Genomic DNA, 16,440 nt, shown 5'->3' with positions numbered 1-16,440 from the left:
TTAGATTTAAAATAAATCAAGGACTTAATCTTCTTAAAACGAACATTAAAAATTTATTCTTCTCTTATAAATCAATGTTACGGAAACTTTTTATTTCATTACTAATGCAGACTTATTAATTCACTGTCGCCTCTAATCGAAAACAAAAATCTATTAATGGCTTTTTAATTCTAAATTTTCTAACCGAAAATATGCTTCAGTTGCATGGTTGTATAATTCTCATAAATTTGTTGGCGACTCGTAATTGCCAAGGTATTCTTTCAAACCCAATATTGATATGCTGGTTGGCTTTGTTTTGGCTATGTTATATTTTGATAATTCGCCAATTTTGGATCTCCTACCCATGCTTCTGTGTCCGTTGGGAACAAATTACACGTACTTTTTAATTTGGCTTTTGATTAGGCAGGTCGTGGGGATTTGTCTCCCATGGCCTGTCCTTATTAATATTATTATGCAAAATTGATCCAACTGAAATTCTTATGGATAATATTTATATTTTGGTACCTCGATCTCTGCAAATATATTAAATAAAAGCTTTTTATTAATTCTAATCCGGTTCAACTGTTAATATTCATCATCTTCTGTTTTTATTACTATCTTCAACTGGCCCACTATACCAATACAAACTCCAAAAACCTGAGATTTCCATATTCAACATAAATTGGCACCCTGAATACAACCTTCTTCATAGTGGCGTACATCGAGATTTTGGGGCATGGGTTTCAATTCACTTTTAATCCTCATTATCTGCCTCAACTCCTTCAGAAGTTTGCCAGAACATTTATACGACCCGCTGTATGCATAATGTTTTTTAGTTTGTGCATTTCGACAAAAAATGAACAAAAAATGCTTTTTTTAAACAAAAGAAACTGTAACTTGGAGAGAAAGTATCCAAGATCTGTTAAAAAAAATTCTCATTCAACAAGAAAAAAATTTGTTCCCCATCAGTATTATCATTAAAAAAGTGCGATTTCTCACAGTTTATGTAGTAATAGTTCGCTAAGATCATTATTAGTCACAATTATAGTCTTAATTCTTGAAAGCAATTACTAATGAAACTTTTTATAATTATTTTTGGTGCTCTAAGTGACTTGTACTTACGAACTTCCCTTTTTTACCCTGGATTTGGGGATTTGGCTCTTTGTTCATAATTTCCATTTTTTAAAAAACAAATTGTTACTTGCTACTCTACCTTGGGGACTTTATATTTTTAAATTTAATAAACGTTTTAGGGTTGCAACATATCGGAAGAAAGGTTAGCTACGCGCCACCTTGCATGATGTTAGAGATCAAAATAAACTTGTGCACTGAGAAAAAAAAGTACAGTCATTACTGTAATTAATATGGTAAAATTTACCGTTTATCTATCTCTATTGTAATACCAAAAAAACTCAGGAGTTTTTAACAAAGGGCTTTGTTAATGATTTTTGTAAAATTTTCTATAAAATAAATTTTTATAATTTGCTGTCAAATTTGGTGATTTTATAATGATATTTTAGAGCATGACATAAAAACCATTTATTTGGCTAAATTTACTTTTCAGTTTTGTATTCTTTACTTTATGGGCGGTAATGAAAAATATAGTTTTGAAAACCAAAATTTCCGGTAAACCGCTACCATATGAACGGAAAAATCATTAAATTGTATTATATCGTATATTTTGGTGATAAAATTATAATTAAATACCGTATATTTTGGTTTTATTAACTAAAATTGTGGATATTCTTTTTTTTTTAAAATCAGAAATGTCAATACCATACATTTGGTAATTTTACCAGAATTTTTTCCTGCGAGTTTCAACATCTACTCAATTTTTCCGATGAATTAATGCTTTTAGCCAAACTTCAAATTTTTTTTAATAATTCCTGTTGACTTAGCAATACTTAGGTTTGTAGAAACATAGGTTCAAACTCTCAATTATAGTCGTGGTTTCAAGTAACTTGTGAAATACTTACATGCCTCGAAAACTGTGCACGTTTTCTTTACTCGTTTAGGCCTAACGTAAGGAGCCAAAGATGAGTAATTATTAAAAACGAGAAATTAACTAATTTTTGAAGTGAAACTCATTTTTTTTAAAAAGTATGCAGTTACGGATATTACCTTTTAAAATAAAAGTTTTCTCTGTAGCTAAAATCGTAACAGTGGAGAAAGATAAACCCATGAAACAATTCCTTCGAAATCTGTTTCTTGTTCGAATGATTTGGAGTAAAATTTTCTGGTAGTAATAATAACCTTCCTCATTTTTCAAACTATCAGATAAACAAATTTCACTGCAATAGGAAGACTGATCAAGAAATTACCTGGGACATACGGACAAATAAACATTAACTTTTTCATATGTGTAGATACAGTAAAGTGATATCTTTTCCTATAGCAATTGTAAATAAAGAATGTCGAAGTATTATTGCATTTTATTGTCAAAGAAATTAAATACATATACACAGTGGTAAATTAAAAGAAAAATATATTTCAAAATTTCATAAAATTACATAATACTGTTAACCTTTCAGCTAACGTGCGTATGTGAGAGATATATTAGAGAGGAATTTCATTTTGTATTTTTAATCAAGATGACATTCTTTCTGACTGAATTGTAGCGGTTTAAGCTTAAGTTTAGCTTAAGGTAATGGTAAAAGAAAATATTAAAATAATGAAGCTTAAGCTGCCTTAAGCCTTATGATTTTAATATTTCCTTTTACAATTTTAATATTTATGCTCTCAAAATTTCACTATTGAAAATAATGTAGATGTATATATACTATTAATATACATAAAAGCACGCCTTCTGGAAGGTTAAAAGAACAATATATTGCGGACTAATAACAAACTATAGACTGCTGTGTAAAAATGCTACTTAAAGTTGGTTCACATTATCTACAAAAAATAATAGTTTAAGTGTTGGTTTGTTTAGTTTGTTTGTAATAGTTTAAGTTTTCCTTGTTTCTATGTAACTTATATATATATATATATATATATATAAATTTTTCAAGTAGCGCTTATAGTATATCCCCAATATTGAAAGCTTTCTGTACAATAGTATCCTCTGGGCTTTAGGAATAGTTTAATTGGTTCAATCTTCAGAAGAATTTACATATCAAGTTCCTCCTTATGTTATTTTCACTAATTTTTTTTATTCTGAATTAAGTGTTGTGAACACATGCTCGATTCTGGATATTTCTCCTTCGATAGTGTCTGCAATTTTGCCTATATTTGTTGCTTGTTCACCAGTTGCATCACCCTTTACCAAACCTGAAAAATCAATAATGGCTGGTCCTAAGTCTAAAATTATTCCAGCATAAGAACCCACATTACTATTGCATTCGCCATTTGCGTTTAAAACTTCATTGGCAGCTAGAGCAGCATGAGCACCATATACCACGGTTTTTGCAATACTTGCTGTTCGAGAAACATATAGCGCTGCTCCAGGCCAATCCAGAGATAACAAAGCTGATGAAAACAAGATAAACAACTTCAGTGAAACTGCTGCTAATGGAACAGCCAAACTAACACTGTGACCTTCTTTCACCAAAAACTCAACCATGGTGTCAAAAAGCTTTTTCCAATTTTCTCCATTAGGTTGGTTGGAAGACCTGGTTTCATCATAAACTCTTTTGAGCTTAACGAAAACAAATTCATATAGTTTTAAACCAATTGCTGATTTGACAGCGTCCATGAGTTTGACATTATAATCGAACCAACGCATCATTACTTCGAATTGTCTTTTATCGTCCTTGATAACTTTTTCCGATCTCTTTGTGAGTTGTTCGAGATTGACTTCATGCGTGGCACATGTGTATCCCCTTATAACTCCATTGACTGCAGAAAGTAAAGGTGCAGCTTTTTCTACGTATTCAGGCACAGTAACGTACTCTTTCATCGTTTTTGCTACTTTAATCAAGCCTGAAATATTAAAAATTCCATAATTAATAATTTATCGTGTTTCTTTTATTAATAAAAAGAGAATTAATAACTAGTTTGTAGAATGTAATTGTCATAAATTTAGTTTCAAAAATTTAAATTCATACAAAGCTGCCGAAAGTGCGAAATTTGAATAAATTTGTGGACAACTCTATTACTTTTAGAATAAGCCTACATAAAATGGCTGACACTGATCACAAAAGTATGGTTTATTTGCTTATATCTTTTATAGAATTATCTTTTACAGATGAGAGATGAATGAATAGTTTTTTTTTTAAGTTGCAAGCTATACTCTTTTACGGGAATACTTCGTCGAAGTGACATCAAATTTCGCGTTTTATCTTCTAAATATACACCGAATGAAACAATGTAAATTCTTATTCCTACCTAAGCAAATGAGATATGCCTAAACCTATGTATATTTTCATATTTAATCGAATGAAACCAATAAGATAAATACAGTTAAAAAATTATGGGGGGTTCATTTGTATAAAATGAATTGAATAAAATGAATATTGTATAAAAGGTATAATATTTTATTCATACTTATTTTAGCGTTTGACTTTCCTATTTAGACAAGTTAGTTATTGAATTCTATTTATTTTCTATGCTAAATTAAACGATTTTCGATTTAATTTGATGCAACGAGATTTTTGCGGATCGAATATTATACTGTTTATACAAAAACTTTTATCACTTTTTAACCATTACTCTTATTGTCGCATGGTTAGATTCATTCATTATATTGTAAAAAACTATTTGGGAAACAATACCTCACTTGTCTATGTTACAAGTGGTGGGGCTGTGTACAAAAAAAATAACAGAAAAAAGTAAAATTTAAAAAAATGTGAATACGATGTGCCTCATAAAATACAACTGGTGAGTAGGACTGGGCGATATTAGAAATTATATATCGTGATGCATCGTCAGTTTTGCATTGCGATATAGCGATGTATCGCGATATAGTATTTTTGAATTTCATTTACTTGTAAGGCACAGAAAGTCAGATTTCTATCAAAACTTCATACTCAGATTGATTTAAATCAATTTATAAATTGGAAGATATATATGTTTTGCTTAAGAAAGATATTAAATAAATTGACTACAATGTACAAATCTTACTTAAAATATTTATTGAAATGTTTGTTTAGAAATTCATAATACGCGTAAAACAAAGTGTTAAAAACTTTTTTTAAAGCGTCTTTTACAAATTAATATTTTCTTGTACTATTATGCATAAATAATAACATAATTATTAAGTTTGATCGTAATGTTCAATTTCTAAATGAAACGTTAAAAATTATTTGTATGTTTAAAACAAAGTGCTAAATAAATTTTAGAAAAAAAAACGCTTTTAACCCTTTCAATACGGCGAAAAATCAGCAGGGGTGAAAGCGAGACGGAAAAGAAGAAAGGCTGGTAGCGAAACCATTTCAGTTTTAGCTAGTTTTGGGGAGGAGTTTACTTATTCTTTTTTTTTAAATTTTCAACAATATCTACTTTATCTTGGAAAAGAAGCAGTTTTATATATATGCCAGAATTATAAAAGAAATCTTGATAGTTACAGTCATAGTCATTTTTTTCGAAAAAAATGCTGGAATGAAATGTTTTACGCACCAGGTTTTTCTCTTTTTCGTCTTGCTATATAAGGGCTTTCACCCATGGACTGGGACAGCACATGTCCCGTCCGGTGCAAAAGGGTTAAAACACTATTTTTTATTATTATCATTTCAGTTATTATAGTTCATTTACGTCGCACTAGAGCTGCACAATGGGCTATTGGCGACGGTCTGGGAAACATCCCTGAGGATAATCCGAAGACATGCCATCACAATTTTGATCCTCTGCAGATGGGATGGCATCCCCGCTTCGGTAGCTCGACGACCTGCACGCGAAGTCGAGCACTTTACGGTAGAACAGTTTAACGAGGACCAATACCGCACACCCTCGGTCCCTACGCAGACTGATCCAAGTGGTCACTTACCCGCACACTGACCGCAGACAGTGAGGCTTGACTTCGGTGATCTGCAGGGAACCGTGTCTTAACGATCAGTCCACTGCGGGACCTTATCATTTCAGATAAATAATTAAATTAAATTAAATAATGACCGAATTATGAACGAAAAAAAATTACATTTAATTTTTTAAAAATAAAAAAATTGTGATATTCTATAATATATTTAGCTAATTAACAAATAATATGAAAAGAATATTTTTTGAAAATTTTTTTTATACTCTCTAATAAAACGAAGTGCTAAATGATTTAAAAAAATGAATAAAATACGCAAACCTTTCGAATTTTTTTGTACAAACAAAGTTGACTGACTTATGTCCAAATCCAAATGACAAAAATAAATTTTGTTTTAACTTTATTTCTAAAAATAAAAACAAGATTTATCAATTTAAAATCAGTAATAAAAACTCATTACATTTTTAGAAGTTTCATACAAAAAGTTTTTAATAAATTAAAAGAAAGTAAAAAAATAACCTAACAAATTCAATTTTTTATGGGCGCCTAAATTAGATTGCCGATGGTTTTCACATTTAAAAGCAAAAAGAAGTTTTTTTTTTAAAAAAAAAACTTATTTAATTAATGAAGAAACTCTTCTTTATATATTCTTTTTAATAATAGATTGCCTTCAGAACAAGGTAACATCGGCGATCACGAAGTTAGTCCCACTGAAAATAATCTACAAGAAAAGTCGCGACAAAGGAAAAAAAAGCTAAGAGGCGCGAAAAGGAACATGCGATATAACGATACGTGTTCTAAAAACTCCGATTCTGATTCTACAGCTCACCAATCAAGGCCATTTCAACATAACGAAACGAACATCGTCTTCCACAGCGCGAGTCGACTTCGGAACGTAAGAGAAGAGTCTTATATCGCTATATCGTTACCATATATCCTTGCGTGTCTTATATCGCTATATCGTTTTGCGCTCGTTGTCTTTACTCGACGGCTTAAATCAGATTTCTGATGCATCGCCTTGAATGAAAGTCGCTGTATCGTCTTGCCGATATATGCGTTAAATCGATGCGTCTCGATACATCGATTTATAGCCCAGTCCTACTGGTGAGGTACAAAATGTTACAATTTATGGTTGGGAAAATTTAAAAAAAGATTTAGTTAATTAATTTTTTTGTTACGAGGTTGTGCAAAAATAAAAAAAAAACAAGTTAATTATGGCGCGTGACTACTCCTATAGTGGAAAAGTACTTAAGAATTGCAACAATAACCCCTAGAAATAAAAGAACATTAAAAAAAAACAAACAAAGGATCAATACGTCATTGTGATTGAGTTCCACATGCCTGTTGCAGATTTACTTTGAGCTGTCCATCTCCAAAAAAAGAAATAACTAATGATATTAAAAAAGAACAGAAGAAATGAGTTCTTGTTACGCCAAAAAAATGTTTTTTTTTTTATTTTCTATTTGCTGCAGAATGTTCAAGAGAACACACAATAGAGGAATCACAACATCTATTTTGAAGTAGGGACACAGCACGGTTTAAGAAATGTCACAACATCCACTTTGTAGAAACACATCATCAATTACTCGAGATACCGAGATATCCCAATCGCGAACTCAGGCTATGGTTGACTGGAATGCAATCTTGTCAAAAACACCAGGGCACACGGGATTCACTACGTTTGTTCACCCCTTTTTTTTAGAATGAAAGTTCTGATTTACTTCAAAAACCAAAGGAAGAAACACCAACAAGGCCATGGCGAAGGAAAATACTATTACCGGACAGCCAAAGGCACCCACGGGTGTGGAAGAAAGAACGTCATGATACAATTAAAAAAAAAACTCCGTCTCTCAAAGAGAGGAGGGGGTAAAAATGAAAAATCCCTGTTAAGGGATCGTAGAGTATTGATACGGAAGTTAATTCGAATGCACCCGCTCAAAAAAATGGGCGATATTTATATAAAAGGTTGAAGATTAAAGTTAAAGTACCTAAAATGCCGCAGAAATCGTATCTAAAAGGGACTTGAAGTGAACAGATGAATTGCCAAAAATCAAATCACAATTATACACAAACTGTGACTATATCGTTCAAACTACCATGTGCTGACATCAAAGGCTGCCGAAGGTCACAGGCGTGAAGATCGACAGTGAGGCGTCACAGGAGAGGGGTCAGGGTTCGGCCTAATTTTTAGGTCACGATCCCAACAGAAAATTGAGATTAAGTGACACAATGTCACAGTCTAGAGAGCAGTTTCAACAATAGCCATCTCTTTAGATTGCAAAAATTACTGCCGTCAACATCACTGCTGTTTAACCCCTTCCTTCTCGCTCCCGGGAAAATGACGGGGGGAGATTTCGCCAGCTATTTCTCGCTCCCGTGATATTGACGGGCTGAAGTATTCAGTAGTAACGCGCCAATAAGAATAAAACTAATTCATTTCTTTTGCCCGGAAAACATTTTATTTCTCATTTTACACCTGATGGCAGTACCAGGATATTTTTAAGGTAATAGTAGATAGTTAATTTCTTTAAAACTAATTGCAGCACTAATCAAATACGTAATACAAATGCAAAAGCCAAAAAAAATAGGCACTTTTATGACCTTTTTCTTGAAAATTAACCGATCGTTAAGGGGTTAACAAGATTTTCATCTTCACCGCTTCGCACTCTTATAATGCAAAAATTATTGGGTGAAAAGATATGAATTTTCTAAAAAAAATGATTGAGGAATTTTCTAATGTGAAAAGTACACACGATTCTGATGATATTTGTTTTTAAGATCCATGTTCTCTAAGAGGAAAGTTGGTTCACAAAGGGACTTGAAAAGAAAGTTCACCAAGTTGTTACGCAAACCCGCAAAAAATGAATGCAAACGACAATTGTACTCAACAAGTGGAACAAAGTTGAATACGCAAATGATCTGTTCAATGTTGGAGATCTGGTACACTTTAAAAGTCCGTTACAACGACGATTCATAATAGCAGCGGATGAAATTGCAGTTATAGTGAGTTTGTCGTTATAAAAAAATACTACATTTATTTAATATTACATCAGCAATTTAAAAAAAAAAACAAAAAACGAGACATTATTTTATTTTATTTTACTTTGAACTCGTATTTTAATTTAAAATAGATATCTGAGGTAGATTGTATTGGTCCATAGATTGTACAAGGAATTACATACAATTACAAAGGGGAATGATAAATGCGTGGTAAACAAAAGAAGTTTTCATTTGAAGTGTGTGCTGCAGGATTTCTAAAAATAGTTGAAGAATGTTTATTAAGGAGAAGATAGCTTAGCTGTTGGTCGCTGATCCATTGCTTTACGAAAAGAAGGTGTTAAAATTGTAAGAAGGAAATTATTTTCAATTTACGCTTTTCTGTATTGATTACAGATCTAAATAAAAATGTCCTTCATTTAAAAGTTTTTTTTGTATAGTATTGCTCATTAAAATAGCAAAAAAATGTATATCCCTAAAAATGGCTTTACCGTATTAGTGTAAAGCTTTTAATTTTCTATTCGTTTTAAAAATACATTTTTTTGTTATCTTTAATTTTAACACTTAAATAGTGACTGGAAAATTTGTCGTATTATCAGACTTCTCGTAATATGCTGTACCCTTTACTGTAAAAGACCAAAGTTGGCTTGCCAAAGTGGCTTGGTAAAAGTCCGAAGTCTGCTTTAATATAATTCCATTTCGGACTTTTACCAATGCTTTGTGTTAAAACCTAGGAACTACCTACGTCTACCAGTAAAAGCTCGCAATGAGGGATTTTTATTCTAACTATTGCCAAAATTAATTTTAAAAATTATTGAATTCTCTTCATTACTTATCGTGAAAATTGTGCTTTGGTTCAGTTTGTTCATGTAGGATCTTCTTTACAATTTTTTAAAATTCATGTAACGTTTTGAAAAGTAATTGACCTGAAGATAGTTCCACCGGTGTAACCTTAAATGATACCTTATTTTGATTATTTTTACAATTCATATTTTCAATTAAAAAATTAAAGTAATCCAGGATAGCCTGGTTGGCAGGGCGCTGGACTCACGTTTGTCAGAACGGGAGTTCAAATCCAGAAGGCCAAAGACTCCCCGTGTAGTATATGGTGACTGGTGCACGTTAAACCTGTCGGGTCACAAAGTCCTTCATGTTCCCTTAATAAATCAATACTTCTTGGGGTACTGAATTCTCGTTCAAGTCAAAATTACGATCTGTGGATGAATGAATGGATGTATGAATAGGCCAGTCCAATAAACGGGTATGACGTATGGGTGTGGCAGAAGTCGAATTCATGGCCATAGAATGGCGCCTCTAGAATCATGGCGCCACTAGAAAGCAAGAACAATCACACCCCCTTAGCCTTGAAGACCGACAATAACAACAACAAAAATTAAAGTGTGCTTTAATCTTTTTGAAACACACTGTATACGATATGTGGTACCTCTTTCATTAAAGTGAGCCACCTGCGAGGATCGATTTTTTTCACTAAATCAAACACTAAACACAATAATTACTCAATAATAACCACTCAATAATAATCACTCAATGATAATCTCTGCTTATTATTTTAAATAATCTGATTAATCAATATATGTGTGACATTGCCCGTTATACCTTACACCGATCTTTTTTCAAAGTTAAGCTCCACTGCTCAGTTTACGTTTGTCTGATGTACCTAACACTAGTAGGTATGGTATTTAACTTTCGTCGAGCTGCACAATGGGCTATTGGCGACTGTTTGGAAAACAACGCCGAGAATGATCCGAAGACATGCCACCACAATTTTGATCCTCTGTAGAGGGGATGCCTCCTCCTCTTTGGTTGCCCGACGACCTATGCGCGAAGTTGAACACTTTAAGGTAGGACAGTTTAACGAGGACCAATATCGCGCATCCTCGGTCCCCACGTAGACTGATCAAAGTGGTCACCCACCCGCTTACTGACCGCAGCCAGAGATGCTTGACTTCGGTGTTCTATTAGGAACCGTGATACCTAACACTGATTTTAAGTTTAAGAGCCATAGTTCCTAATATTCTATATGTATTTACTGTCAAGGTGAAGGCCACCTTTAACGGGACAGTACCCAATATATGTGGCAGTGAAAAATTCTATCGTAACTCATTTCTCGTTCCAGACCTTGACCAAAAAGTGTTGGCAATTCCCAAATTTTACCGTGAAGGATTGGTAACAGTTCGAAACGAAATCCTATTCTAGCATGCTTCAGACTTTTACCAAGTCACTTTGGTAAAACACAGGTTTTACCAGACTTCGTGGTCTTACAGTAACATATATGTTAAAAAGAAATCAAAAAAATATTATAGTTTGTATCTTGAAAAAATTGAATCCATTATTATTTTATCAATGGTATGTATACTGTGATAAGATAATATTCTACTTAAGATAATAAAAATATTCCCTCTTTCTCTTTTTTTTATCAGCATGTACTGCGAAGTATACATTTATATTAGAGGTTGTCAAAAAGTCATTTTTAATGCTTTATCAAAACAACTGAAAAAATTCTTGAGAAATAATTTTATCTCTAATCTACATTTTACAGTTGGTTAAATAAAAGCATATCTGTAATTGATGAACGAAGTCACGCTGTTATTTCACAATAATTTTCAACTAATCAGACTGAATTCTGAGCTTTGGTTTCTGAGGAATAGTTTTTTCAAATTCTAGATAATGGTTCAAAAATTTCTATTTTTAATCCTAAGCATTATCTTACAGTCACATAAATGACACGAATTAAATTCGTTTAGATCTGGATAAAAAAAAATTAATTATAGAGCAATATGATTGTTTGTAATTTTATATTGGAAAACTTTATTTTAAATAACCATTTGTACATTTTTATGAAATTTTTAAGCAATGTCGAAGAACATCGATAATTTAAAAAAAATTGTATTTATTAAGTGCTGCTTTCAAAGCTTCCTGATATATAAATGTTTTACTTTTATTATTATTTTTTTTGAATAATCGAAATTTTCAGAGCGGCACTACGCAGCTTAATGTAGGGTGCATGGAAGCTTTTGGACTCGTCCAATTGTTGAAATTTCGAATTTCACCCAACTTGTGAGGAATCCATTTAGGTAATTTTTTCATTATCCAAACGATGAAAGATAATTCAACAATATTTTTGTACTTATTATAGGATCAAAGCAAAGCGTATTGCTAATTATTGTAGCCGTAACTTTAAAGCGTCGACTTAAACCCTACAATTTAAAATTCAATTTTATATGAATTTATTTAATAAAAAAAGTATGAAAATAAGTGGCAAATGTAGCAATTAAGTTAAGTACTAAGTAAATTTATAGCACTTGGGTGGCTGATAAACAATAATAGATAATTAATTGCCACAAAGGTGCTATTAAAAGAATTTATGGGAATTTGAAGTTTAAAATGAAAATTTACAATTAGAATCATGGGTTAGTGTCCCCTTGCCATCAGCCTTACCGTGGGGGGTTTTCGTAATTTTCCTCTCAATGTAACGCAAAAGAGGGTTATTTCCTCCAAGAAGGCACATTTCTCCCAATAAATTATCCAGGAATTCCTTTGTGTTATGGATTGGGTTCAAAATGACAAGGTTACGGAGTTGAACATTAATAGTCGAAAACCCAAAATTGGGTTGGCTGTTCAACGACAGATATACAATAAATCAAAATTATATGAGGGGTGATGGCTCAAGGGATAGAGCGTTCGCCTTCCAATGAGGTAAACCGGGTTCGAATCCCAGCGATGGCTGTTCGATACGAATTCCGCAGCCGGCTTGCACTGACCGCAGTGCTGACGTAAAATATCCTCAGTGCTAGATGGATCATGAGTTAGAGTCTTCTTGCCGTCAGACTAACCGTGGGAGGTTTTCGCGTTATACCCTTAAATGTAACGCAAATATGGGTTAGGAGCATCATAAAGTCCCCTACTAAGACAAATTTCTTCCAATACTTGTTCCAGGAGTTCCCTTGTTTTCTGGACTGGGTTTAAAATTACAGAATTGAACATTAGTAGTCGTAAACCCAAAAATTCGGCTCGTCTGCTCAACGACTGTTATGAAATTAAAATATATCCTTTATTTTATTTCAATTGCATGTTTATAATATAATTTAATACTAATTTTTTACCTTTCAGCATTCATTTATTTTAAAAAACGGTAGCCGGATAATGGATCAGGAATAAATCGACGTAAATTTAGATTGACGATAAATTCTTTTTTGCCATAAAATGACGATGTTTGGTGATAAAATAATCATAAATATTGTTTGTAACAATTAGGAAACGGTTGATCAGGCAAACATGTCGGTTAAAATTTTAGCGTCCTAATTACACAGCAGGTGTACGAAATTTCGATCGTTTGATTCCATCGTCTTGAACATAAAAGCGAGTTAGAAAAAATAATAAGAATTATGTCCAGTTCTCATGTTCATTTTTGTACACTATAAAGAATTTCAGATCAAATTACGGAAAGGATTAACGATACATGAATTGTTGCATAAAAATTAAAAAGAAATTCAACTGAAAGATCCCAATATGTCTCTTTGTATTAACACAGATTTGGTTTCGCAGAATTATCTGCCAATTTTAATGGGGAAAAATTTAAGACTTAATTTTTTTGGTCGGTTGCCATGGCATTTTCTACCATATTTTCGGTTTGGAAAGAGTCATAAAAAGCCTATCGTCGCAGTATCTGTTTAGGATTCCCATATTAGTACTTTAGATGTCTTATAATAAAGCACTTATAACATATTATCGCAATATTGGTTGCAACTGTTACTAAAATCGATAACCACAGGTATTAATAATAGTTGAATTGTGATGTCTATTTTCCCCGAAATAGAAGAGTTTGTTCTTACAATTTTATTTGATACAGTTATCTTTTTAAAATTTGTACCTAAATTTTGATTTTTATAAACTCGTTAAATGTTTTTCACAAACATAATATTTATTCGTTGTAGATAATAGTTAATAAGACAGATATCACGTATATGTGTTTATAATAAAAAGTTGCAAAATAGTCAATATCATCGGATCATTTTATATTAAAAGAACATCCCTTTCAGTTCGAAACCTTTAATTTGTAATAGTCAAAAATGTAGTACTAGCAGAGAATATAACTAAGAAAGAATGTTAAATAAAAATTACTGATAAATACCCCTAAATTATAGATAACTAATTTGTTTATACTCAAACTAAAGAATTTGTTTATACTCAAACTAAAAATTAATTTTTTTAAATTTATAAGATTTAATTCTTGAGTAAAAATTTTCTAAAAGAAACTAAATAAAAAAAATAAGGAAGTTTTGTTTTGTTTGGTTTACTGCACGGCCGCTAGATAAATTTTCGCTACTGCATCCTCCTAATTTTCCAATTTTAACGAATAATTTCTTTTTATATAAGTCATAGGAGTTTAGACAAGAATCAAAAACTGAACTAAAACAAAACTTAAGCATAATTATTGACTTGATGAACATTAATTTTAAGCATAAGTTTTTTCTTTTAACATTTCTGTAAAACACGCTTAATTGGAATTAAATTTTTATTTTTCATTTTATAGCCATTATTGAAGAGCCAACACAATTTTGAGTTAACGACTACGAATGTTCATAGTCTTGTCATTTTGAACCCAATCCAGAAGACAACGGAATTCCAGGAACAAGTATTGGGAAAATTTGCTTTCGCGGAGGTTTTTTTTGTTGAAACTAACCTGAATTTAAGTTAAATGAAGGGAAAAATCATGAAAACTTTGCATGATTAGCCTGACGGCAAGGGAACACTAAACCATAATCCGTCTACCACTTGGGACATTTTCAGTCAGCGTTGTGGTCGGTGCGAGCTGAGTGCGGAATTTGTATCAACCAGCCATCGTTGGGATTTGAAACCGGGTCATCATATTGGGAGGACAGGGCTCTATCACCTGAGCCACCCTATTTCCGAATTAAGTATTTTGTTTTATAACCGCCGTTGAGCAGTTGACCCAATTTTTTGAGTTTACGACTTCTAATGTTCAACTACGTAGCCTTGTCATTTTGAACCGAATTCAAAGGACAACGGAGCTCCTGGATCAAGTATTGGATGAAATTTGTCTTAGTTGGAACTAACCCGCATTTGCGTTGCATGGACTGGAAGACCACGGAAACCCCCCCCCTCCTATTAGCCTGATGGCAAGGGGACTCTAACCCATGATCCGTCTACCACTGAGGATATTGTGCGTCAGCACTGTGGAAGGTGCAAGCCGGATGCGTATCGACCAGTCATCGCTGGGAATCGAACCCGGTTCACCTCATTGGAAGGCAAACGCTCTATCCCCTGAGCCATCATGGCTTCGAATTAAATAATAAAAAAAAGGACAGAATATACGATCAATTTTAGCTAATTTGCGAAAAATTTCCCCTGATTACTCATCAGCCCAGAGCCTTTCACGCCTTGACCCAGCACTGCCTTTATAACTTCCATTAGTTTAATGCTGATGATAACTGGATCTTTTTTTCCAATTAAAGAACCATACGATGTGATTCTTCGGCTAATAAAATTGCACCGACATAAATGAAAAAGAGTTTCATACTATAATGTTTTTGATATATAGCGATAACTTATTACATAGCGAGAAAAAATGTGAAAAATGTAAATTTTACCTGCACCTAATCCAGATAAACTTGCCACTAAATTCAGGCTATTCTTATGTTCTTCAACTTTCCGCAGTTCGTCAGCAATTTCACGCAAGCACTTTACAGTTTCTAATCGGTAAGCTTTCCAAATGGGAAAGTGACCGAGGAAGTTTCGCCTTTCTTTATGCGTTCTAGTTAATAATTCGATTACTTCATCTTGTTCTTCTGGGCAAATAGCAATGTCATTACTTCCAAAATTTATTTCAGCTATTTTTACAGTTCTGTCAGAATTTCGAGCTATACATTCTTGAACAGCTAGATCAATCTCTTTCATTAAGTCATCTAAACATTGCGAAAAGAAACCTTTGATGCTAAAGAAGTATTTATATTTGTAAATTGTATGCATCAGCTTCATAACCTTCTCGACATGTTTTTTGTTTATTAAATCTTCTCCTTTTACTTGCATCATAGTTAAGTCGTAATTTTGTTCACTAATTTCTATGAATTTTTAGAAGGATTCTAATGGTTTGTAAACATTACGTTTAGACGATTTGCTTGCCTTTTAGGTCCCAACAAAATGAAACTGCCATTTGTGAAGCTGAAATACTCTAAACAATCATTAAAGGCCTTATCTACTTACGGTTAGTTTAGGTACATGTATTTTGTCGATATTTATCTCAGATAAATTGCGCCCACTTCCGCTTTCGCTTTGAGTTTAAGCTCAGTTAAATGTAGAAGAAGAAGAAAGAGTCTTAGTTTCGATCTTTATTTTCACATAGATTAAAACATTTTGAGTTAGGAAAGTATATGGAACTGAAAACTGCATTACACGTAGTTCTAAAAAAATTATCGTGAAAATTTAAAAAAAAAAATACTTATCACAATTTAATAAGAAAAGTATTACAAAAAGGGAAAATATCGTAGTACATTCCTATACAACTGAAAAGAAAA

General features: G+C 32.5%; 1 protein-coding gene across 1 annotated transcript; it reads right to left on the bottom strand.

Annotated features, from left to right (window-relative positions):
• Positions 1-2,393: 2,393 nt before the first annotated feature.
• Positions 2,394-16,117, bottom strand: LOC107436784 (uncharacterized). The gene is made up of 2 exons (XM_016048593.5): positions 15,517-16,117; positions 2,394-3,900 (listed from the first exon to the last, which is right to left on the bottom strand). Exons 1-2 carry the CDS (start codon positions 15,956-15,958, stop codon positions 3,131-3,133), a joined length of 1,212 nt encoding a protein of 403 aa, XP_015904079.3. The 5' UTR covers positions 15,959-16,117; the 3' UTR covers positions 2,394-3,130.
• Positions 16,118-16,440: the final 323 nt, after the last annotated feature.

This window comes from Parasteatoda tepidariorum, chromosome 1 (genome assembly GCF_982258835.1).
Source record: "Parasteatoda tepidariorum strain Cologne lab strain chromosome 1, Ptep-v5.0, whole genome shotgun sequence".
In the NCBI taxonomy this organism is placed as follows: Eukaryota; Metazoa; Arthropoda; class Arachnida; order Araneae; family Theridiidae; genus Parasteatoda; species Parasteatoda tepidariorum.
Note: the sequence above shows the minus strand (reverse complement) of the source record. Positions and strands in the feature narration are given on the sequence as shown.